This window comes from Gadus morhua, chromosome 8 (genome assembly GCF_902167405.1).
Source record: "Gadus morhua chromosome 8, gadMor3.0, whole genome shotgun sequence".
Taxonomy (NCBI): domain Eukaryota; kingdom Metazoa; phylum Chordata; class Actinopteri; order Gadiformes; family Gadidae; genus Gadus; species Gadus morhua.
The window spans coordinates 12508872-12532799 of record NC_044055.1 but is presented as its reverse complement, the minus strand read 5'-3'; the positions used below and the strand labels follow the sequence as shown (position 1 = coordinate 12532799).

General features: G+C 49.6%; 1 protein-coding gene across 1 annotated transcript in view; it reads right to left on the bottom strand.

Moving 5' to 3' along the window:
- The window catches only part of ptprn2 (protein tyrosine phosphatase receptor type N2), a 64659-nt gene that overhangs the window by 14099 nt on the left and 26632 nt on the right, over positions 1–23928 (bottom strand). Inside the window, exons 12-13 of the mRNA XM_030364437.1 lie at positions 7365–7577; positions 1157–1357 (exon numbers count right to left, since the gene is read on the bottom strand). Of these exons, the coding sequence (XP_030220297.1) occupies positions 1157–1357; positions 7365–7577 (414 nt within the window). The remainder of the gene's footprint in view (positions 1–1156; positions 1358–7364; positions 7578–23928) is intronic.

Below are 23928 nucleotides of genomic sequence, written 5' to 3'. Positions count from 1 at the left end.
AGTATTCATTATTTATTTTTGCAAACGTTCAGATAACATTTTCCTTACAAAAATAAATATGCGTCTCACAATTTAAATCACGTCGAACCAAGGCCTGTAACGGCTTAAAAAAAACAAAAACGAAACAAGTAGCCTTACCATTGCAAATAATTTACAGCTGCAAGTAAAACGGCAGCAAATGGACTGTGGAAATACTCAGCGTTGTGATCTTCTCTACACGGCCGGGATTAAAGCTGTGTCTTGCGGCGGTGAAAATAGCCGACACACTTGGTTGCTGCGGGTCTGCTTTCCCGAACTCACCATTGTGTTTCAGGAACATATGTTGCATAATACTTGTAGTACTCTGGTAGCTCGATTTCGCTTGGCATATTTTACATTTCACCTTATGATCTCCTATTTATTTAAAGTATTTAAATTCTTCGCTGCGCTTTGCTTTAACCGCCATCTCTTAACTTTTTCAATGCTGGCGTGCCTGCACACGGCACACAGAAATTTGATACATTTAATTTGCTTTGTGTGGCGCCGCACAGAAAATTGATACATTTGCTTCAGAAAACTTTGTTTGTGTGTGTATATGCAAACTCGAGTTTGCCTGTCCACCAACCGAGTTCATTTGTAACGAGGAGTACTCGAGTAATCGATTCCTAACGCCCATCCCTAATATATATATATATATATATATATATATATATATATATATATATATATATATTAAAAAATGTCAGCCAATGTTAAAGGTCAGATTGGTATGATAGTGTAATCATTTATAATTCTGCATTATTTAGAGAAATAACAGCTCTGGAGTAGAACATACTTAAAATAAAAGGGACTTCCCTCTCCATAAATGGACTTCCCTTTCCACCATGGGACTTCCCTCTCTAATATGGACTTCCCTTTACATCAAGGGACTTCCCTCTCCACATACAGGCTTCCCTTTACATCAAGGGACTTTTCTCTCCATATATGGACTTCCCTCTCCATATATGGACTTCCATCTTGTCTTAGTAATGGTATGATTATTAGTTAATTGCTAATGCTACGCAGTGCTACAGTCATGCGCCCAGCATCACCTCGGGTGAAGGAAATAGGGAGGACACGTTGCCACGGCAACACAAGAGGAGGCCTTTGATTGGCTGGGGGAGGGGGCAGGGCCTACCAGGATCATGTGACCGGTGGAGATGTCCATGTTGGAGTGGGAGGGTTCCTCGCCCCAGGAGGAGGTGCTGCCGCGGGCGGAGGGACTGACCGCCGCCCCGCCTCCTCCTCCTCCTTCACTGAACTGGGAGGAGACGCTGGTGATGCGTGAGGAGAGGGGCTCCGAGGGGGGCTTCACCGCCATGCGCTGACGACACAGCTCCTGGTAGAGAGACACAGAGAGAGAGAGAGAGAGAGAGAGAGAGAGAGAGAGAGAGAGAGAGAGAGAGAGAGAGAGAGAGAGAGAGAGAGAGAGAGAGAAATGGACAGTAAGTTCAACCAGTCAACTGTTTGGCTTAGTGAAGTGTTAGTCTATAGTCTAGTCTAGTATTCAGGGTGTTTGACCCCCAGCTGATGGGTTCTGGGTTCGATCCCCAATGTCCTCAGTCTACCAGTAGGCCTCCCAGAGTCCGATGAACTTTGACCCCTCTGCTCCTAAATTACCTGGATATGAACCCCCTGAAAGACTTGAAAGAAGGACCGACCGTGGACGTTGGGTCCACGGTGGACGGTGGGGAGGGCCGGCGTCGGGGTGAAGAAGACCCCGTCCAACCGTCTCAGGGGGTTTCCATGGCCACAGCGATGACGGAGAGAGCTGAACCCCCTGGTTTGAAGAGCTTCCTGATTTCAGGGCGAGTGAGAGAGGCTGGGGAGCGAGGCTGAGCGGGATGTGCTGAGCTCACCAGCTCGGCTGGTGACAGATGGACGCGTCACGCTCTAATGTTCTTGTCAGGCGTCGGCGTGAAAAAAAAAACGCCCGCAACAAAGAATCGTTTGGTATTGATCGCTTTAATTTCAGCGCCTTATTAAATCTACTCTATCATGCCAGAGAGGCTCCTTCATGAAGGCGTCGTCCATTTTGTTTTGGTTGAGTGGGGACTAATGTTTTAACCCTTATCTCGTTTTAATGCAGACGCCACGTTTTACTCTCCATATATGGACTGGAGTCTCCATATATGGACTGGAGACTCCATATATGGACTGGAGTCTGTATGAGCAGATTAGGATAGTTTACAAGCAGGTAAGTTTAGTTAACCAGCAGGTTAGATTAGTTGAACCTCAGGTTAGTGTAGTCTAGCAGCTGGTTGGTGTAGTCTAGCAGCTGGTTAGTGTAGTCCACCAGTCGGTTAGTGTAGTCTAGCAGCTGGTTGGTGTAGTCTAGCAGCTGGTTAGTGTAGTCCACCAGCTGGTTAGTGTAGTCTAGCAGCTGGTTAGTGTAGTCTGGCAGCTGGTTAGTGTAGTCTAGCAGCTGGTTGGTGTAGTCTAGCAGCTGGTTAGTGTAGTCTAACAGCTGGTTAGTCTGGTCTTTTTATTGTATATATATGATATATATAATGAGCAGCCTGGTATATATAGCATGACGTAGGACCTAGCGTGGGAGAGCCTGTGATTAAGTCTTGCTGCGTCTGATTGACAGGGTGGTAATTTGAGCAGCCCTTCATTAGTGTGGTCGTGTGTGATGTAAGTGATGCTGGGAGGATAGGTTGTCATGACGACAGTGATCCATTGATGGGGACGGAGACCGCGACTCCTGGAAGTCATTACAGTTCATTAAGACAAGCTTAGAAATGCTGGAAGCACTTAGACAGATACTTCGTAACATTAATGCTGCATTTATAGTAGAAGTTGTAAACTTCTCATAATACTGTCATACTGCACTCAAATATGTACTGTCAAACTCTACCCATAGTACTGTCATATTGTCATACTGCGGTACTACGTCAGTAATGCGGTACTATGTTATTGGTACTGCATTTGTACTGTGGTACAACGTTAGTACTGATTAGTATTGGTATTGAGGTATTATGTTCGAAATATAGTACTACATTAATATTGTGGTATTAAGTCAGTACTTGGGTGCTATGTGTGGTACTATGTGATAACTGTAGTACTTCATCAGTACTGTAGCATTACAATAGTACTGTGTGTGGTATTATGTGATAACTGTAGTACTTCATCAGTACTGTAGTATTACAATAGTACTGTGTGTGGTACTATGTGATAACTGTAGTACTTCATCCTTACTGTAGTACTTCTTCATTACTGTACTACTTTATCAGTACCGTAGTACTACGTCAGTACTGTGTGAGGTACTATTTGTGTCTGCTAGAGGTCCAGAGGAGCACAGACAGAGGTGCATTGTGGGTGTTAATTCAGGGGCCCCACAGCAGTAGTATTTGAAGACCCCCCTCCCGGTGTTGTAATTAAAGCGGTTTCAAAATGGCTCCCCCCTGAGAGCCAATTAGAGGAGAGCAGGGCGTGTTGGGTCTAAACACCCTTTATTTACTCTCTCTGTGACGCGCAGGGCCAGGGGGCGGGCCCTCCATTAGGGCTGGTTTCTATAGCGACACATGGTGATGGACTGACCAGGTTTGACGCTGGACTAGACTGAATGTGATGTGGAATTAAGGGGAAATGTACTGCATTTAACTCGATGTAGAAGTGAAGTTAACAGCATGTAACATAACAACGTAAGGTTTGAGCTTAACTTAATGTTAAAAACAGGACGTTTCCTGCATTAATCAGATGTTGGAATGATTTCATAACTGCATTCAACTGAAAGATTACCGTAATTTAAAAAAGATACAATAGTCTTTCTTAACCCAAGCCGAGAAATTAAGGTGTACTGAATTTTAGAAAGAAAGACACAAAGAGAGGTTTGATTAGTTCTAGAGTAGATGAGGGTTTGGTGTATTTATCATGAAACGACTCTAGGCCCTAGGCCCTAGAGTCGTTTCATGATAAATACACCAAACCCTCATCTACTCTAGGGTTAGGGTACACACTCTAGGGCCTAGTGTGTGTACCCTAACCCTAGAGTGTTTACCCTAACCCTAGAGTGTGAGCAGAGGTTTGATGAGGACAGTTGGTTGAGTTGGAGTGAGACTCATCTCCATCACCTTCCTAAAATCTCTCCGTCCCGCCTGCTGCTGCTCTGGTCGGCAGGTGGGGGATGACTGACAGACACAAAGCATCCTCGGTCCCGCCCCCACCCCCCCCCGTCCTCACACACAGACAAACAGCATGGGCCTGTCAATCACTCTCCCCTTTGTCAGCGTTGGCCAATCCCTCTTCACACTTCACTCCAGGAGCACTTGATTGACAGGTCGGGGGAGGGGCAGTCAAGCCTCATGCCCACACACAATGAGAAGAAATGGACTCATAAGGGAGAGTGTGTGTGTTTGGGATTGTGTGTGTGCAGCTGTGAGTCAGTGCACACACACACACGCACGCACACACACACACGCACGCAGACACACACACACACACACACACACACACACACACACACACACACACACACACACACACACACACACACACACACACACACACACACACACACACACACAAACTGTGCTCTACACCTGCTATGTTGAAAGATTATTTGATTTAAATATCTCTGCCTAAACACCGCCCTAAAAACTACAACCCAAAACACCAAGCTATAAACGACAACCCAAAACACCACCCTAAAAACTACAATCGATGATGCAAAACGTAAATGTAAAACATTTACACCAAAAGTAATTTCCCAACTAAAAGCTGATAATTAAAGAACGTAACGGGGGCGCCATCTTGTCCTCCTGACCCCGGGAGCCTCTGCTAGCCCTGAGGTCACGGCTACCGTCTTCAGCTCCATCACTCTAACATCTCCTCCCTCTCTGCTCTGCAGGCACCTTCTAGAGGGCGTCCACACAGCACAGGGACCTTCCACTCTCCTAAAGCCGCCTGCACCTCCACCAGGAGAGGACCCACCTCCACCAGGAGAGGATCCACCTCCACCAGGAGAGGATCCACCTCCACCAGGAGAGGACCCACCTCCACCAGGAGAGGACCCTCCTCCACCAGGAGAGGATCCACCTCCACAAGGAGAGGATCCACCTCCACCAGGAGAGGATCCACCTCCACCAGGAGAGGACCCTCCTCCACCAGGAGAGGATCCACCTCCACAAGGAGAGGACCCACCTCCACCAGGAGAGGACCCACCTCCACCAGGAGAGGACCCACCTCCACCAGGAGAGGACCCACCTCCACCAGGAGAGGACCCACCTCCACCAGGAGAGGACCCACCTCCACCAGGAGAGGACCCACCTCCACCAGGAGAGGACCCACCTCCACCAGGAGAGGACCCACCTCCACCAGGAGAGGACCCACCTCCACCAGGAGAGGACCCACCTCCACCAGGAGAGGACCCTCCTCCACCAGGAGAGGATCCACCTCCACCAGGAGAGGACCCACCTCCACCAGGAGAGGACCCACCTCCACCAGGAGAGGACCCTCCTCCACCAGGAGAGGACCCACCTCCACCAGGAGAGGACCCACCTCCACCAGGAGAGGACCCACCTCCACCAGGAGAGGACCCACCTCCACCAGGAGAGGACCCACCTCCACCAGGAGAGGACCCACCTCCACCAGGAGAGGACCCACATCCACCAGGAGAGGACCCACCTCCACCAGGAGAGGACCCTCCTCCACCAGGAGAGGATCCACCTCCACCAGGAGAGGACCCTCCTCCACCAGGAGAGGACCCACCTCCACCAGGAGAGGACCAACCTCCACCAGGAGAGGATCCACCTCCACCAGGAGAGGAGCACCAACGATGCGAGCACTTAAGGGACGCTGCGCCTCATTATAGAATCAATGCTCCCCGGACCACTCTCATTTAAAACCCTACTGGGAGAAAAGGTCAGGGTGGAGAGAGAGAGAGGAGGGAGAGAGAGAGATAGGTTGAGGGAGAGAGAGAGATAGGGGGAGGGAGAGGGAGTAATAAAGAGCGGTTGGAAGACAGCGACAGAGAGAGCAAAAGAGAGAGTGAGAGGCAGGGGAGAGGAGGGAGGCAGAGAGACACATAGTAAGAAGGGAATAGAGAGAGAGAGAGAGAGAGAGAGAGAGAGACAGAGGTAGAAAGAGAGCGAGACAGAGAGAGGGAGATAGAGGGAGCAGGAGAGAGAAAGAGAAAGAGAGACAGAGAGAGGAACAGCGCAATCTAATTCTCTGTTCAAAAAGCCACTTCATATTGGATTCTGTTAAATTAAATTTCACAATCTGCCATTCTGGCCAAAGTACAATTATAGTGAGCAAAGAGAGGAGAGATGGAAACTAGTCAGACTGTTATCCAACCCTCACTAGCAACAGGCAAGACACAGACTTCAGAATAATAGCTGCTGTTGAATACTGATGCTCAGTGTGTCAAACCATCCCAGAGCTTGTCCAGAGAAAGGAGAGCATCTCCTGTTACTAATCACCTCTGTTCAGGGTGTTGTGCGCCCAGCTGAGGGCCTCTACTTTCCATCTCCAATTAACTCAATCAACTGAGAGCTGGGTGACCCCTGACCCCTACCTGCTCCTAAAACACCTGGATCTGAACCCCCTGGAAGTCTCTCTTGATGAAAGCCTCAACTAAGGAGAGTCAGACGTGGAACGAATGCGGTCCACCAGATCTTATAGGAGTTACTCAAGTCCTTTACAGTGTAGTGAACACAGGCTGAGGAATCTGGGAAGGAGGGGGTGTTTTACCCATGGTTATGAGCCACGGCTTGTGATCAAGCTAATACCTTCGTAACGTGTTTTCAGTGCAAGGTTTTAGATGAATTACGCCACACATCGTGGCGCTGTGCCACAAGCGTCCGAGAAGCTCGACCTTCTCTGGGACGGCGCAGTCACCCCCTCAGCTCCACAAGCACCTCGCCAACAGTGTCCCTAGGCCGTGACGTCATAGTGCACTGAGACATAACAGTGCGCAACTGACCATGTTGGCGATCATGTCAGCCATATTACCACCTTAGGAAAAACACAAAAGGTTCACTACCCTTTGAACAGCATGAGCGCATTCAGATGATGGCGAAACAGTCCCTAACGTGTAGGGAAGGACGTAAGGTACGAGACAGCCCCAGCCTGGGGTCTATTGCTGCCGGGTCTATTGCATGACCGGCTCGGCCTGACAGAAGGGTGGTGAGGGCCGGGTGCTGGACAGCAGAGAACAGGAGCCCCTGCCTGAGTCCCCGACGAAGGACCCGACCCAGGGCCCGACGGAGGCCCCGAACGGAGGCCCTGACAGAGGAACCAACCGGAGGCTCTGACGGAGGACCCGACCCGACGGAGGCCCAGACGGAGCCCCGATGGAGGGGACCTGATGGAGGACTTGACGGACGCGGGAGGGGACATACCTGGTAGGTGGAGGTGGCGTCGCCGGGCGCGTTGCCGCCCAGGCTGCTGAAATTCTGCTTCAGCCTGTGGTGGGAGCGGTGGCGCAGGCAGTACACCACGGTGGAGGCCAGTGGCACGGCGGCCGTGCACAGCAGGGACACCACCGTCAGCACCATGAACTTGGTGGACTCGGCCTGGCTGTACTTGTTGGGGATCTGGTTGATCTCACTGCCCTGGAGGACCACAAGAGAAGAGGACTTTGTTAGTGCCGGACCAGAATGAACCTGAAGAAACCAGAACAGACCAGAACAAACCAGAACATAGGCTGTGTTAATGCCGGACTGGGAATGACGGGAGACATGGCAGCAGAAGTCCTGGATTAAATACACCTTTAATAAGAATATGCCACTACAAAAATACACAAAACAACGTCTATATTCCCAGTTGAGCTAAACGTTGACGAAAGGGGAAGTTGATCTAATTGAACTGAATTAAATAAACAACGGGGCTGATATCTGAAAGGAAGGAAGAGGAGGAGGAAGCCAGACGGTGGATGTGAGCACGTTGGACAGTAGAGGGGAACATCACGGACCATCTCCGCTGCACTACAGACACGCCTGCATGGAGCTACAATGGAGCAGCGCCCTTAGCCTCACTGACACAGAGTGATCTTAGGGCCGCGTCGGGGATGGGTGGCTTTGAGCGGGAGAGCCATTGTGCTCAGTGTCATCCTCTTAGGGGAAATCTGAGCAGCACAAAAGACATGGGGGGGGGGGGGCGGGTATAACTCTGGGATTAGGGATTCAATTTCCTGTCGAGCGGTGGTCGGGGGGCGGCGGCAGCCGGTGCTCCGGCCGACGGAGGAAGAAGTGAAACTGAAACCACGGCGGCGTGTTACAGCGTGGGATGGACCGTCTAGCCACACATCATTTCCTTTCCCATGACGGGGGTTTGTGTAATGCCACGTCCAGCCGTGACACACTGAGGTCGTACTCTATTGAACAAACACAGCGGCTATCGCAAAAGCAAATCGAATCAAAAATACAATCCTGAAGGAAGATAATTATATTAGTCCCGCAATAATATCCTGTTTGATATCGAACGCTGAGTACACTGCTTACTACAGAAGCCTTCAGTCTGAGACACAGAGCAGGAGGATGAAGGCTTTGAAGGCTGGATGCAGCTCCTGCCCACGCACCATGGTCAGAGTAGAGGTGAACTCAGATCATCTCAAATACTGCAATATATCCGACCATCTAGCGCTGGATATATTTCCTCTCTTATCCTTCATTCATTGTACGTGGCTATGCTATTTAATATGCTCTCATGAGCAGGTAAAGAAAACCTTGATTTTCTAAGGTTTGGTAAAAGGCTTTGATTTCACATTAGGAGAAATGGGTTGAAAGCATGCAGCCAGATATTTGTTTGGGAGAATACATTTGCATATGTGTGGCTGAAGAGAAGCATAATCATGTTTTTGTTCATCTCTGCACTTCAGCACAGTGCTCAGGATGAATCATACAAGACCACCTAACGTTAACAAAACACTATCTAAGGTTAACACAACACTATGTTAACACAACACTGTCTATCGTTAACACTATCTATACAAGACTATCTAAGGTTAACACAACAATATATATTCAACACTCTGCAACACTATCTAAAGTTACCACAACACTTTCTATACAACACCATCTAACGTTAACACAAGACTATCTGACGATAACACAACACTAACGTTAACACAAAACCATCGAACACGCCTCATTTCCCAGGCGTCCCGCAGCAGAAGGCGTTGTGGGAAAAAGGCTCTTTCTAATTCTTCCTCCTCCTCCTCCTCTTCACGGCCCACTGCGTGAGATCACTCGGCAGACACGCACCGGGCCGCTGTGTGAACTACCGTTTCAGAGCCTGAGAAACGTGAAGAGATCCGTGGGATGTGAACCGCCGGCCGACGTCTTCTGTCCATGGAGCGTTTCATGGAGAGCGGCCGGCTGCGTGCAGTTCATCTGAGGGATCAGCAGGCCCGATGGATAATGGGCCAGCCCTACCTGGCTGCCACTGGGCAACAAAAGAGGACGTAATCCCCTCTTATTATACACTCTGTAATGATGTGGACCACAATGCCCAGACAAGGCCCAGCCCGGAGGGAGAAAGGCTGCAGATTGCCATGCCGTCATCTCAGACCATTCTACTGGATGTGGAATTATCAAAGGGAATCAATAGAGGACGGAAGAAACAGCTTGGACAAAAGGGGAATAATTAGATATTCCTTTATGTCATCGCTCCTTACGACAGGAGCGGCCTGACACGGCTCCGCTATTATCAAGGCGTGGCCGAGCTATTATCCTGTTCCCCGAGTCAATTCAGGCTGCGCATTTAGACCCTAAACTCCTCTCGCTGCCACTTGTATTGTCTCAAGAAATCTGCGGCGATGCAAAACAATCAGGGAGGAGGAGCGGTGTAGCGGCAGGAAACCGGTCCCCAGGGGCCGCAGGGGGACCGGGGCTCTGGGGCGGAGGTGGGGGGAGGGTGGAGGTCTGGGGCCATCAGCCAATGGAAGAGTCTCCTGAAGCAGCGGGTGGAGAGGGGGCCGCTCTGATCTCTCAGCCCGTCAGTCCTGAGGACCCCCTCCCGGCACCACGAATGTTCTGGCATGCTTGTGAGCTTGAGAGGCTTCCACCTCCTCCACCTCCCCAGACCCTCCACCTCCTCCACCTCCTCCACCTCCCCAGACCCTCCACCTCCTCCACACCCCTAGACCCTCCTCCCCTTCCACACCCTCTACCTCCTCCACCTCCCCCGACCCTCCACCTCCTCCGACACCCCAGAACCTCCACCCTGCTCCCGCCCCCCCATGGAATTTCATTCATGGATGCTGCAGAGTCCTAATGTAACCCTGATGCGAGGACAGCAGTGGACCCCAGCTTTGTTGGGCGTCCACAAAGCTGGGGGAGAGCTTAGCCGCCTTTGAGACCGGCTGCATTTTAATGAGGTGGTCTTGAAGGACCAGGTGGGTTCTGGTAATGAGTTGGTCCTGAAGGACCGAGGTGGGTTCTGGTAATAAGGTGGTCTTGAAGGACCGAGGTGGGTTCTGGTAATGAGGTGGTCTTGAAGGACCGAGGTGGGTTCTGGTAATGAGGTGGTCTTGAAGGACCGAGGTGGGTCGTGGTAATGAGGTGGTCTTGAAGGACCGAGGTGGGTCGTGGTAATGAGGTGGTCTTGAAGGACCGAGGTGGGTCGTGGTAATGAGGTGGTCTTGAAGGACCGAGGTGGGTCGTGGTAATGAGGTGGTCTTGAAGGACCGAGGTGGGTTCTGGTAATAAGGTGGTCTTGAAGGACCGAGGTGGGTCCTGGTAATGAGGTGGTCTTGAAGGACCGAGGTGGGTCGTGGTAATGAGGTGGTCTTGAAGGACCGAGGTGGGTCGTGGTAATGAGGTGGTCTTGAAGGACCGAGGTGGGTCCTGGTAATGAGTTGGTCCTGAAGGACCGAGGTGGGTTTTGGGGGAGGAAGGCTGGCTCTATCAGCAGCCGCATGAAACGACATGACTGTGTTCCTAAACAGAGGCTAATTGGACCTGTTTGTTTTGAGTGGCGCTATTCCACCTGTATTCATGGCGGTAGCGGTGGAGGCCAGTGGACAGCTGCTGCTGGCGCAGATTGTACTTGCAAATGTCCGCTTCACATAGGCCGGCGTGATTAGAAAGACGCAGCACAGCCGCCGCTGTTTGAGGAGCATTAGCATAGCGGGCCCCCCTCCCCTCCACCCTGCTCTGCTTTCCCTCCACTCTTCTCTTTGGTAAATATTAAACAAGCTCCCTTCGGACAGACAGGAGGGCGGCCAGACAGACAGACGGTTAGACAGACAGTCAGACAGACGGTCAGAGAGAAACGCGGACAGACAGACGGTCAGACAGACAGGTGGACAGGCAGACAGACAGGCAGTCAGACAGGCGGACGATCAGACAGACGGTCAGACAGACAGTCAGACCCGCAGAAACCAGGGAGGATTTCTAAAACCTAAATTGGAAGGATCACAAAGCTATTCTTTCTTTATGCTATTCGTATTTAAAGACCGGTCAGAGTAGAGACCAGTAGAGACCGGGTAGAGTAGGAACAAGTAGAGACCAGTAGAGACCGTGTTGAGTAGAGACCAGTAAAGACCAGTAAAGACCGGGTAGAGTAAAGACCCGTAAAGACCGGGTAGAGTAAAGACCAGTAGAGACCAGTAGAGACCGGTAGAGTAAAGACCTGTAGAGACCGGTAGAGTAAAGACCAGTAGAGACCAGTAGAGTAAAGACCAGTAGAGTCCAGTAGAGTAAAGACCAGTAAAGACCAGTAGAGACCAGTAAAGACCGAGTAGAGACCAGTAGAGTCCGGGTAGAGTTCAGACCAGTAAAGACTGGGTAGCGTAGGGGGGAGGGGGGTAGGGACCGAGTAGGGACCGCTGGGGGCCTGGGGAGGGTGGAGGAGGTGGGGTAGGACGGAGGACCGCTGGGGGCCTGGGGAGGGTGGAGGAGGTGGGGTAGGGACCGAGTGGGGGGTGGAGGTGCTGGGGTAGGGACCGCTGGGGGCCTGGGGAGGGTGGAGGTGGTGGGGTAGGACGGAGGACCGCTGGGGGCCTGGGGGGGGTGGAGATGGGTGGGGTAGGGACCGCTGGGGAGGGTGGAGGTGGTGGGGTAGGGACCGAGTGGGGGGTGGAGGTGGTGGGGTAGGGACCGTTGGGGGCCTGGGGAGGGCGAAGGAGGTGGGGTAGGGACCGAGTGGGGGGCGGAGGTGGTGGGGTAGGACGGAGGACCGCTGGGGGCCTGGGGGATTATCTGGCCCCGTGGACACAAAGGCAGATGGGTGGACGGGGGCCGGGCGAGCGAGGTAGGGTCCCAGCGAGTGAAGCGAGGGACATTGTTTTGATGCGCTGCGACTTGTGATGGAGACAAAGATGAGCTGCTGACCTCCAATTAATCCCATGCCTAGGAGTTCACCAGACTCACACCGCGCACTGGGAGACGCGCACACACACACTTACACACACATACGCAGCAACACACTCACACGCGCACGTACGCAGACACACACACGCAGTTACGCAGACACACACGCACGCACAGTCGCACAGTCACACACACAGGCACGTTTGCACAGACACACACGCAGACGCACACACGCACGCAGACGCACAAACACAAACACGTACACACAGTCACACATATGCACCCACGTACCCTTACGCACACACGCACGCATGCAAGCACAGACATGCACATAGACACACGCACGCACACATATGCTCGCATACACCAACACACACACAAACACGCACGCATAAACACACACACACACACACACATACCCACAAACACACACATACATATAAACACTTGCACAAACACACGTACACAGAAACTAAACCAGTACAACTTTCCTGTGAAAGCTACTGAATACACAACAAAAGCCGCCAACACACAAATCTAACAAATGACATGGGATAAAATGGGAACCTATCAAATATAACAACTGGATAAACGAAATAAACAGTCCCTTCAAAAGATCACAGATAACACATTAAATGATCAGAAGAATATAACAAGTTACGTTTCCAAATACATACAAATACATACATTATGTACAAACGTTGACTGTAACATGCAGGTCAACGTTATGATAGCGGACCTATAAAATATATATATTTTATTTTATATATATATATATATATATATATATATATATATATATATATATATATATATATATATATATATATATATATATATATGCATACATCTTAACATGGGGAAGAAACACCAATACATGTATACGATTCCCCTCCATACATTTATGTTAAATTACCGTCTGCCCATTGTTAGCGTTCACCTTAGAAATGTAATTATAGATTACGTTTTTAATTAACTTAATCAATTAATCTATTCGGAAAAAGGAAAGCCCTTATTTGGGTGTGATCCAGGGCGCGGGCGGGTGTTGCAGATCGCGCCGAGTGTGACGAAAGCATAAGGGATATTTAAATGTCTTGTCGTTAAATCAGTTTGTGCGTAAAATCGAGTTTAGCCGCGAAGATAAAATGCGACATTTTTCGATGTTCACCTTGCGATGGGGGAATGGAAGGGCCGCTAAAGCAACATGATAAAACCCGAAATGAAGAGTGTGTCCCGGTGTGGAGCCTACCGAGGTTCGGGTGAGCCTTAAGCCCGTCCTCTACCGGGTCGTCCGACTCCACCGACCGGGGCCCGGACTCCGCTCCACTGGGTCGTCCTACTCCACCCGACCCAGGCCCGGACCCCGCTCCGCCGGGGGAGTCCGTCGCCTGCGTCGCGCATTTTCTCTCCCGCCGCCTCAAAGCAAAGTGAACCGGTTTCTTCTTCGTCCGCCCGCCGAGAGTAAAGAGCCCGACTCGGGGGAAGTTCTCCCGGTGCGACGGACATTAACCGCGGGAACACCGGGACGAGCCGCTTCTCGTCGTCCGGATCTTCGTGTCGGGGTGAGCGGGAACCTCCACGCGGCGTCGAGAGGAGAGGAATGAGCGGAGAAGCGGGAGTTTTTTTTTCTTTCGACGAGGTGCGGCGCGAGCCCCTCCTTTATACCGCGCGGCCCTGCGCTGCCTGTCTCGAGCACATGTCACAGCCCCTCCGTTGCCACGGCAACGACTACTCCACATGTTGCCGACGGTTAGAGCAGAGGAGAGGAGCGCAGAGGAGAGGAGAAAGGATAGAGGGGAGGAGAGAGGAGAAGTAGAGGAGAGGAGAGAGGAGAAGTAGAGGAGAGAGGAGAAACAAGGATAGAAAAGGAGAGGACTCAACAAATAAAGCTTTTAATTTCTAATATAAAATATTATGTAGACCTTTAGAATGTAATATTTATAAAATAATATCTAAACTCTCATCTTGCTTTAAAACAGAATTCCATCAAAAATAATAAAACATTGTAGAAGCATCATTCACCTCAACCCAGACATTAGAGTACACTCAAACACATACATTTTACGCACATATTTATTTATCTAGCTTTACTAAATTAAATGATTACACCCTCCCCAGTCTCGCTCTGAGACACAAACACACACATTTGAACCACACATCTAAACGCACACAGACATGCTCGTCATGTCCGGTGTGTGTGGATACCCTATCAGGCTAACAAGTGGTCGGAGTAACAGGTTAGCATCACCAGCTGGCATTATGGGTTAGCATCAGTGGCTGGCAATGAGCAGATAGCATTAGCATGAGCGGATTGCATTATAGGTTAGCATTAGCAGCTAGCATTATAGGCTAGCATGACAGACCACTTGACACGATGGAGGAGGCAGCACCATGAGTGTGTGCACATGTTTGTGTACGTGTTTGTGCGTGTGTAGGTGTGTATGATGGAAAGGTCTTTGTGTGTGTACGTTTAAGTGTGAGTGAGTTTGTGTATGTAAGTGTGTTTGCGAGTGTGTGTGTGTGTGTATATAAGTGTGTGTTTGCGAATGTGTATGTAAGTGTATTTTTGTGTGTGTGTGTATGTAGGTGTGTGGGTGTGTGCTTGTGTACGTGTGCATGTTATTGTGTGTGCGTGTTTGTATGTTTGTGTGTGTGTATGTAATTGTGTATGTATGTAAGGTTGGGTATGTAAGTGTGTGTGTGTGCGTTTGCACGTAAGTGTATGTTTGTGTGTGTATGCCAGTGTGTGTGTTATCATGTGGAGGGTCTGAAGGAGATTCTGCCTAATGCACATGACAAGGGTCTTACTGGGGGGGGGGGGGGCTCTTCAGTTTATCTTTCTATTCAACCCCCCCCTCCTCCTCCTCAGCCCCCCCTCCTTTTGTCTCCCTGGCGACAGCTGGAGATGGCAGAGCTCCACTCTGCCCTGTGTGTGTGAGAGAGAGTATTATTTGAGGTCTAACAGAAAAGAGAGAAAGGTAAGAAAGAGTGAGCGAGGGCGCGAGACAGAGTGAGAGAGAGAGAGAGGCTGAAAGAGTGAGAGAGGGCGAGAGAGTGAGAGGGCGAGAGAGTGAGAGGGCGAGAGAGAGAGAGCGGGAGAGAGCTTTAGGCTCTAATATCCCATTTGCAGCACGATAAAAGCAACTGTTTTTTACCTTTTCTCTTTAAGAGATGCTCTCACTCTCTGTATCTCTCTGTCTCTGTCTCTCTCTCATATATTTTCTTTCTTCAACCCAAGCATACACACACACACACAAACACAGTGCTGCTGGAAGATCATTTGATGGCATAACATAATATTACGAGTTATTTGATACAGTATATCCTGTCGATAATGTTGGGATAACATTTATTCTTGCCTCTACATTTGAGGATCGGAGTTACGGATCCGAACGATCTGAGGGGCTATGACCAAAATCCGATCTTTGTTTCTCGGGCTCTGCCGTGTTGCCCTCTGTGCTGAAGGAGGCTGTGTGTTTATATATAGCGTATAATATATACATAATGAGCCGACTAAATATGGGTCTTCTGACACCTGCCCCCACGGCGCCTCCTTTCAGTACCTCACTGTGATGGGAGTCCCACTGCCAGGGGAGGGGGGGCACTGGGATTGGCCGTCGCCTGGAAACAGAGCGACAACACCACCAGGAGGTACCAACGGCTCAGTCCGGAGCAGCTCCGCCGCCCCATCTCTCCCTCTCCTCTTTCCCCCTTCTCTCTCCCCCCTCTCTCCTTCTCCCTCTCCTCTTCCCTCTCTCTGCTCTCCCCTCTCCGCCATCCAATCTCTCCCCCTCCTGTCTACCCCATCTCTCTCCCCCACTCCGCTCCCCTCTCCCCCTCCTCTCTCTCCCCATCTCTCCTCTCTCTCCCCCTGCTCCTCTCCCTCCTCTCCCGGTTCTTTCCCAAACTCTCGCCCCTCTCTCTCTCCCGTCTCCCTCCTCTTTCCCCTCCTGGTTCTCCCCTCTCTCCCCCCTATCCCCTCCTGGTTCTCCCCTCTCCCCCCCTCCTCTCTTTCTCTTGCCCTCTTGTTTCCTCCTAAATGACAGATCATTCAGACACAGCCCCCATCACAACGCCCATTGTACCCCTCAGAATATTCTGGATTCCTGCGGCCCCCCCGTGTCTTGTGGAATGTCCCCCGGTACAAAAGAGCCATCATGTGTATGATAGGAGGCCTTTGGGGGGCCCCGGGGAAGGGCCCGGGAACACACAACCCTTCAGGGTACAGTAGGACCCAACATCTGCAGGAGGGGCCGGGTTCAGCCTCCTCAAGAGAGACTGCCTACAGGTAGGGGTCAGGGGTCACCTGGCTCTAGGAGGCCTACAGGTAGGGGTCAGGGGTCATCTGGCTCTAGGATCCCTACAGGTAGGGGTCAGGGGTCACCTGGCTCTAGGAGCCCTACAGGTAGGGGTCAGGGGTCATCTGGCTCTAGGAGGCCTACAGGTAGGGGTCAGGGGTCATCTGGCTCTAGGAGGCCTACAGGTAGGGGTCAGGGGTCATCTGGCTCTAGGAGGCCTACAACCTGTTAGGTAAAAACAATTTTACCTAGCAGGTTGACTGTGGATATGCAACTGTTGGGCGGGGAGTGGAACACCTGAACCACTATCCCTGAAAGGAGCCGGAGCTCACATTTAGGGATATGGTTTGAGTTAAGGAGTTAGGAGTAGGGAGGGAGGGGTTTCAGTGTTACGTTTCTAAATCTTGTCCCCGCTCTCTCTGCACACCTCTTTATTGAACGTATGTCTGAAACAGCTGCGAGCAGAAAGGATGGTTTCTTAAACACCAACGTGATGCAATCCTGATTACGGCAGCGAGGAAGTCGCAAGGCGTGTCGGGCCTACTGCCGTCATGACAACCACGATACCTGACAGTAACAGACCTGTTTGGTCAAGTTACCGGCCGAGACCCGGGAAACAGGGGGAGAGAGAGAGAGAGAGAGAGAGATATGGAAGTAAATCTGTGCCATCGGATTTTGAAAGTAAAAAGCCATTGAATTCTAAGCACTGAATGTTTATGCATTGAAGTAACATATCTGGATTTTTTGCCTCTGAATATAACTCTCTAACTTTTTCAATGTTAAAAAATTCAAAATCAAATGTTCAACGTTAAAGAAATGTACTTAAATATTTTCAAGGTCCCCAAATTCAACATGCCAAAGTCACATGCAAAATTCAATGTATGAAATTTTGCAGCTTTTTATGGGGAGAGAAGCAATGGTGGTGGACCTTACTAAACGCCCTATCCATTGTATCGGTCTGTAAAATGCTAATCAAATCAAATAAAATGTATTTATTAAGGACATTTGATATCAAGATGAGGGGGGGGGGATTTGATCTTTTATTCGTTTTTTGTTATAATGCACACCGTTTTACTGCAGTATGAAATAAACGATTAACTAATGCCTGTATGTGAAGTGTGTGTGTCTGATTGCAGTGACTTGGCTGGATTTACATGCAGCGTAAGGGTAATTGTAGTGGTTTAAGGAGACCAATTTAGTTAACCTATTTGGGGCGATCCGAGGACCCTTTGGCTACGTTTGGCGTGATGCTGTGGTGATCTGAAGCCCGCTGCCCACTGTGGATCGAGACTGCAGAGCCGACAGTATTGGGCAACTGAAGCGGCAGCAGCTTGTATTTCCAGTGGAAGCACGGTGTGCCTCGGAAAGAAGCGCCCGACAGCAACCTGCTTTTAATTTGTCCTCCTCATATATGTATCATTAGCCTGGTCCTACCAGACCCTCGTACTTCATTTCATTTGTACAGAGAGTCTGGACCTTTTCAATTGACAAACGTTAACTCACTTGAAGGCGGGTGTCCGTCGAAGTTTAAAACTATTGGATCTGCCTAGTGCCATTCTGGATCTGCCATTACCATTCGCTAACGTTTGGCCGGGGATCATTTTGCACGTAGGCTGTAAACAAACAAAACACCATGCGTGAAGATATCCGTCAACGAGAGCTGACTTTAACGTCATTGTTCTCAGCCACTCCCTCTGTTCTCTGATTGGTCGCAGAAAACCCTAGTACTTAGGCGGGCGGAGCCACGCTACTGTATCATGTCACTCGGTGTGGACGTCTGGTTACCCTACGTATGGGGAACCCATTTGATTCCTACCTGTTTCACTGTTAAATAGGCGCAAATTGGTGAGCGCTATACTGGTAATTTCCCTGCATGAGAAATACGAAGTGTGGCTTGTGAGCGTGTGTGTTGAATTGCGTGTGTCTTACGCCGAATGCGTGAGACTTGAGAGCCATGGGTTAAAACGTACTCTTCTGGACCCAATGAACACAGCTGACTGCCATAACTTTAGCATATTTGGCGAGAGTAACTTGCATACGCTAATAACTGTAGTTATAGAAGTAGCTGTAGATGTAGCTGTAGATTTAGCTGTAGCTGTAGTTTTTGCTATTGCCCTGTTTACACCTAGCCAATAGTGGGCCCCGATGGTGCCCGATGGCTAAATCAGCAGCTATTGTTATAACATCGGCAAATAGCGTGGTTGCATCGGGAAACACGTTACTCTTCCCGGGAACATCGTTAGACAACGGGAAGAAAAGCTCAATGATCGGGCAACATCGGGCAACATCGGCAAAGAACGAACATGTTTGTTAATTTTGGGTCTATCGGGGTAGAATCGGTTACCAGGTGTTGCTATGGGCTAATCGTCTATAATCGGGAATAGAACGGGAGTATAACGTAAGACATCGCAAGTCGTTCGAGAATTTTCCTGGGGTACATCGGCTATATTCGTTAATCTTCTGCGCTTTATCGTGTTTTATCGTCTTTATATCGGCAACCTCAACACACGAAAGACCCCCGAGAGACACCCGACGTCTCTAGGGAAGACATACGGAATAGCACGTTTATTACACGAATGCACACGAATTACACCCGATAGAGTCACGCAATTTATTTTTTACCCGAATTAGACCCGATGTAAGCCAATGTAACCCGAAACATACAGATTGCAGGCCGAATTATACCGATGGACTAACGACAAATAACGATTGTGACCAGATTGTGTTAAGGAAGACCCTCAATCTGTCACTTGGGTATAAATAGGGGGTGATGGATGGATGTCCTACTTGTATAATTAAAGGGGTACTTCGCCCATTTAGAACCGGCGTTCTATTATTATAAAATCGCTATTGTAATATTAATAAATATATAAATAAATATCAGTCTAAACCAGTCTCCCCTTGGCCTTCTCCCGAAATGACGCCAAATGACGCCAAACGCGCCATTTGACGTATTTGGCGTCATTCGAAATGACGTCAAATGACGCCAAACGCACTTCGGGTGTCTTCCCTGGCATAAATCGTTATGTTATCGTTATAACATCGGGTATGTGTAAATGCTATCCCGATAAATTGACCCGATCATACATTTTTAGCCCGATGTCACCCGAATCACCCCGACTTCCACATCGGTGGTCCATCGGCCATTAGCGGCCATTAGCAGGATGGTGTAAACGGGGCATATAGTTAAAGCTGTAGTTTTAGCTGTAGCTGAAGTTTTAGCTGTAGTTAAAGCTGTAGATTTAGCTGTAGCTGTAGTTTTAGCTTTAGTTAAAGCTGTACCCATAGCTGTAACTGTAGTTTTAGCCGTAGTTAAAGCTGTAGTTTTGGCTGTACTTTTAGCTGTAGTTGAAACACTAGTTTTAGCTGTCTTAGCTGCCGTAGCGGCAATGTCAGTGTTTCTCTGCGCAGCCACCAGCTAGCAGGCACTAACAGGAGCTAACAGGAGCTAATAAGAGCTACATCTTGCTGAGCTGCGAACCACACAGAGTATTAATATACATGTGACCCGTGAGCGCGGTGACAAAACTTCCTGCAGTGGCCGCTGTGTTCCGAGGCCATTGATTGGTCTGTGTTGCCATTAAGGCACCATTCATCAAAGTCATCTCTTGTTTTTCCAAACACTGACAAATCAGGGGCCGAGTTCACTGCTCCTGTGACTGAGAGGGGGCGCAAGAGGGAGCGAGAACCTGCATAATTATTCAACATTAGCAGCACCCTGGTGGACCTGACCCATGTCATCACCATGACAACACCCCCCCCCCCCCCTCCAGGGATGGGCCCCTCCCCCTCTTCTCGTATACTGGAGTCTCGGAGGACGTGACTAAAAATGGCCGGTGGCTATTTCCCCAGCGTGAACAGATACCGGTCAGCTCTCCGCTCAGGAGACCAGGAGAACGAGCAGGGGTTCGTCTGCTTAACCGTGTGGACCCTCTCTGGGTTTCACTCCTGAACCGTGTGGACCCGCTCTGGGTTTCACTCCTGAACCGTGTGGACCCTCTCTGGGTTTCACTCCTGAACCGTGTGGACCCGCTCTGGGTTTCACTCCTGAACCGTGTGGACCTGCTCTGGGTTTCACTCCTGAACCAAACGAACAGGGTCAGGCTGCACGTGTTCTTCTGTTTTCATTACGGTCCGTAGCGGCAGCCTTAACAAATACCTCTTCTACAGTTACAATGATTAACTAAAGTATACAAGTCGTAGATTAAAACATAACCAACAAGGTGAAAGGGGTCTGGTTGGGAGCCCGGCTTTGGGGATTTGACCCCTGCCTGCTGACTGGTGAGCTGTATCTAACCCCTCACTGCTCCAGTCCCTCTCCTCACATCCTGAAGAGCGCACCACTAATCTCCAGCTCATGGCGACCCATATAGAACAAGCAGAAGGAGATCGATAGCGCCAACAGGAAGACCCACGCAGCTCTCCCATCAGGACGCCGCCGGCCGGCTGAACCGCATTGTCCTGAGCTGTTTAGAAGGAGCTAGCGTGGCGGGCTAATCCGCGCTAACCCCATTTTGAGATTCTCCGGGCGTCCTAACTAGGGGTGGGAATCGAGAACCGGTTCCTACTCAGAACCGGTTCCAACTAACTAGAGATGCGCGGTTGGCGGTGGCAACCGCGGACTCCGCGGTTAAACTGCGGATCGGGCGGGTGACGTGACAAAAAATAATATTTTAATTAAATTCGGGCGGTTGGCGGTTTAACCAACGAAATTCAAAAATATATACACATTGTTAAATGTCGTTACCTACTTCCAAGCACATTTTGAAATAATCCAATTCTCATCAGGCAGTAAATTGGCCTCTCTGTCTCTATCACACACACACACACACACACACACACACACACACACACACACACACACACACACACACACACACACACACACACACACACACAGACACACACACACACACACACACACACACACTAACGGAAACAAAAAAGTTTAAATTAAGTGACGATCCGTCCCATGTCGCGTCTCCACAAACCTGCAAGTTATGAGACAGCTGTCAGTATTGGAAGAAGCTTTAACGTCTCGTAGATGAAACTGCCTGGGTTATTTTGTTTCGTATAAGTTATATTTTAAAACAGCCAGTCATTGTAGCCTACCACTCGTGGAATATGGAATTTCAAAGAGATGATGGAGTGATTTGACTCAGAAGTGACATCAGGCATTGGCAGCGCGAGATGTGCAGAACAAGTTAAACTTCTAGCTCAGTAACATCAACACCTAAGAAAGAAGGTAAGAAAAATAGTCGGAAAACTTTGATTTGCAAGGCAAGCAGGCAAGTGTTGGGCTTGTTACAGTAGCCTATATAGCCTTCAATGCGGTGAATTTTCGGAATTAATAGGCTGGAGTCGGCGTTTCCTTAAAAGGCTATCTTTCATTTTGCAAAAACAACAACACAGTAGGCTATATAACCATATTAAAATGGTGTACCAAATTGCGTTTTATTACAATGATAAAAAAATGTAGGCCTACTAGCCTATGGTAAGGTCAGGTCCGATGTACCTGGCTATTTTAAAGTTTCTCCCTGTGCATCGATCGGAGACAGACGTCACTTCACTGATAATATTCTGGGGATAGGCTACAACATAGCCAATAGGCTTTCATACTAGGGACTTTATCCTTTAAATATCTTTGCGGCATTGGATCAGTCTCCTTTCAAGAACAGGCAAGAACATTCTAGCCTCGCGTCAGCAGCGCATATACCTAAAAACAACAGGCGGATGGCGGGCGGGTGCGGTTTTGAAAATTGGTCCAAAAAATTTTCGCGGATGGATGGCGGGCGGATCAAGCGTTTTGTGATGCGGTTGCGGATGAAATAATAGCCCATCCGCGCATCTCTACAACTAACCAATTCCATCGGAATCATACGCCTCCAACGTTATCGATTCTTCTTCACGATTCCGCACCACGTTTTCCGGTTTACGCAAAAAATTTGCGACGACCCTGCGCGCGCCGACAACCTTCGAACAACAAGGCAGCATCGTGGAGAGTAGGAAGCGATCGCAAGTCTGGCTCCATTTCACCAAACGCAATGAAAATTCTGCCGTATGTAATCAGTGCAATGCTATCATTTCGTGTAAGGGTGCAAACACCAGCAACATGCTAAAGCATTTCTCTACCAAGCATGGAATTAAGGGGTCATCCCTAAGTTCCCCGGGTCCTGTGTTCCCCGGGTTCTATGTTCCCCGTTTTTCCCAAAAAGGCTCCTATGTTCCCCTGCAGCCATACATACCGGGGAGCATAGGACCCTTTTTGGGAAAAGCGGGGAATATAGGACCCTTTTCTGGGAAAAGGGTCCCTGCAATCTATCAATCTTCAAAGATATTTAAACTTTGACGCGACATTTGCGTGATGACAGCCAATCGGCGTTCAACAGCCTGGCCACTGAGTGACATGTGTAACGTAACAGCCAATCAGCGTTCAACCGGCCAACTCAGTGCAGTGCAGTCCGGGGTGAACTGCAGCATGGAGGAGAAAGTGATTGTTGCCGTTTGCGACTCCCGGAGCTCTTTATATGAAAGTATATAATATAATATGATTTTATAATAATATCACGGCCAAAAGCTCTGTGCGCCTCCGGATGGCCGTAGCGCAGGGAGCTCTCGTAGGGATTGGGCTTCTCGGGGTTTGTCTACCGGCGTATGAATAGACTGCGTCAGGTTGGTTGGTTAAAATGGTTACTTTTGGTGCAGAGGACTAGAACTCTTTTTTTGCCACTCAATGAACTACTCAGGAATCGGTAAGTGAATTGATAAGGAATTGGATCGATAGGCAGAATCGACAATGGCATTGATATTGATAAAAACGTATCAATTCCCATCCCTAGTCCTAACCCATACAGCGCTCTCGTTTCACACTTTAACGACGTATGCTAACGCTAATCATAAACGGGAGCGTACCTATGTTCCCCGGGTCCTATGTTCCTCGGGTCCTATGTTCCCCGGGTCCTATGTGCCCCGCTTTGTATGTGACCGTAGGATGTGTGACCCTGTGAGCAAATCTTTTTTTCGTAGGATGGTAGGGGCAAGTACCGCCTTTTTCGCCTCTGATTCGCCTGTGATTGGCTCACCCTAACCCTAACCCTAACCATATCCCTAAACCTGAACCTAACCCTTTGCATCCGGGGAACATAGGACCTGGGGAACATAGGGATGACCCCTCATAAACCACTGTCTATAAACCAATGCTAACACGCGGGCCTGCTAGGCCAGCTCATGCTAGCATTGAGCGTAGGTCGGCTCAGGGCCAAAGAAAGGGCACACTGGGAGGATGCAGTCAAGGTGGAGCTCCAAATCCTCTCCCCGGAGGCAGTGTTACCAGATTGGGCGCGAAATCTGGC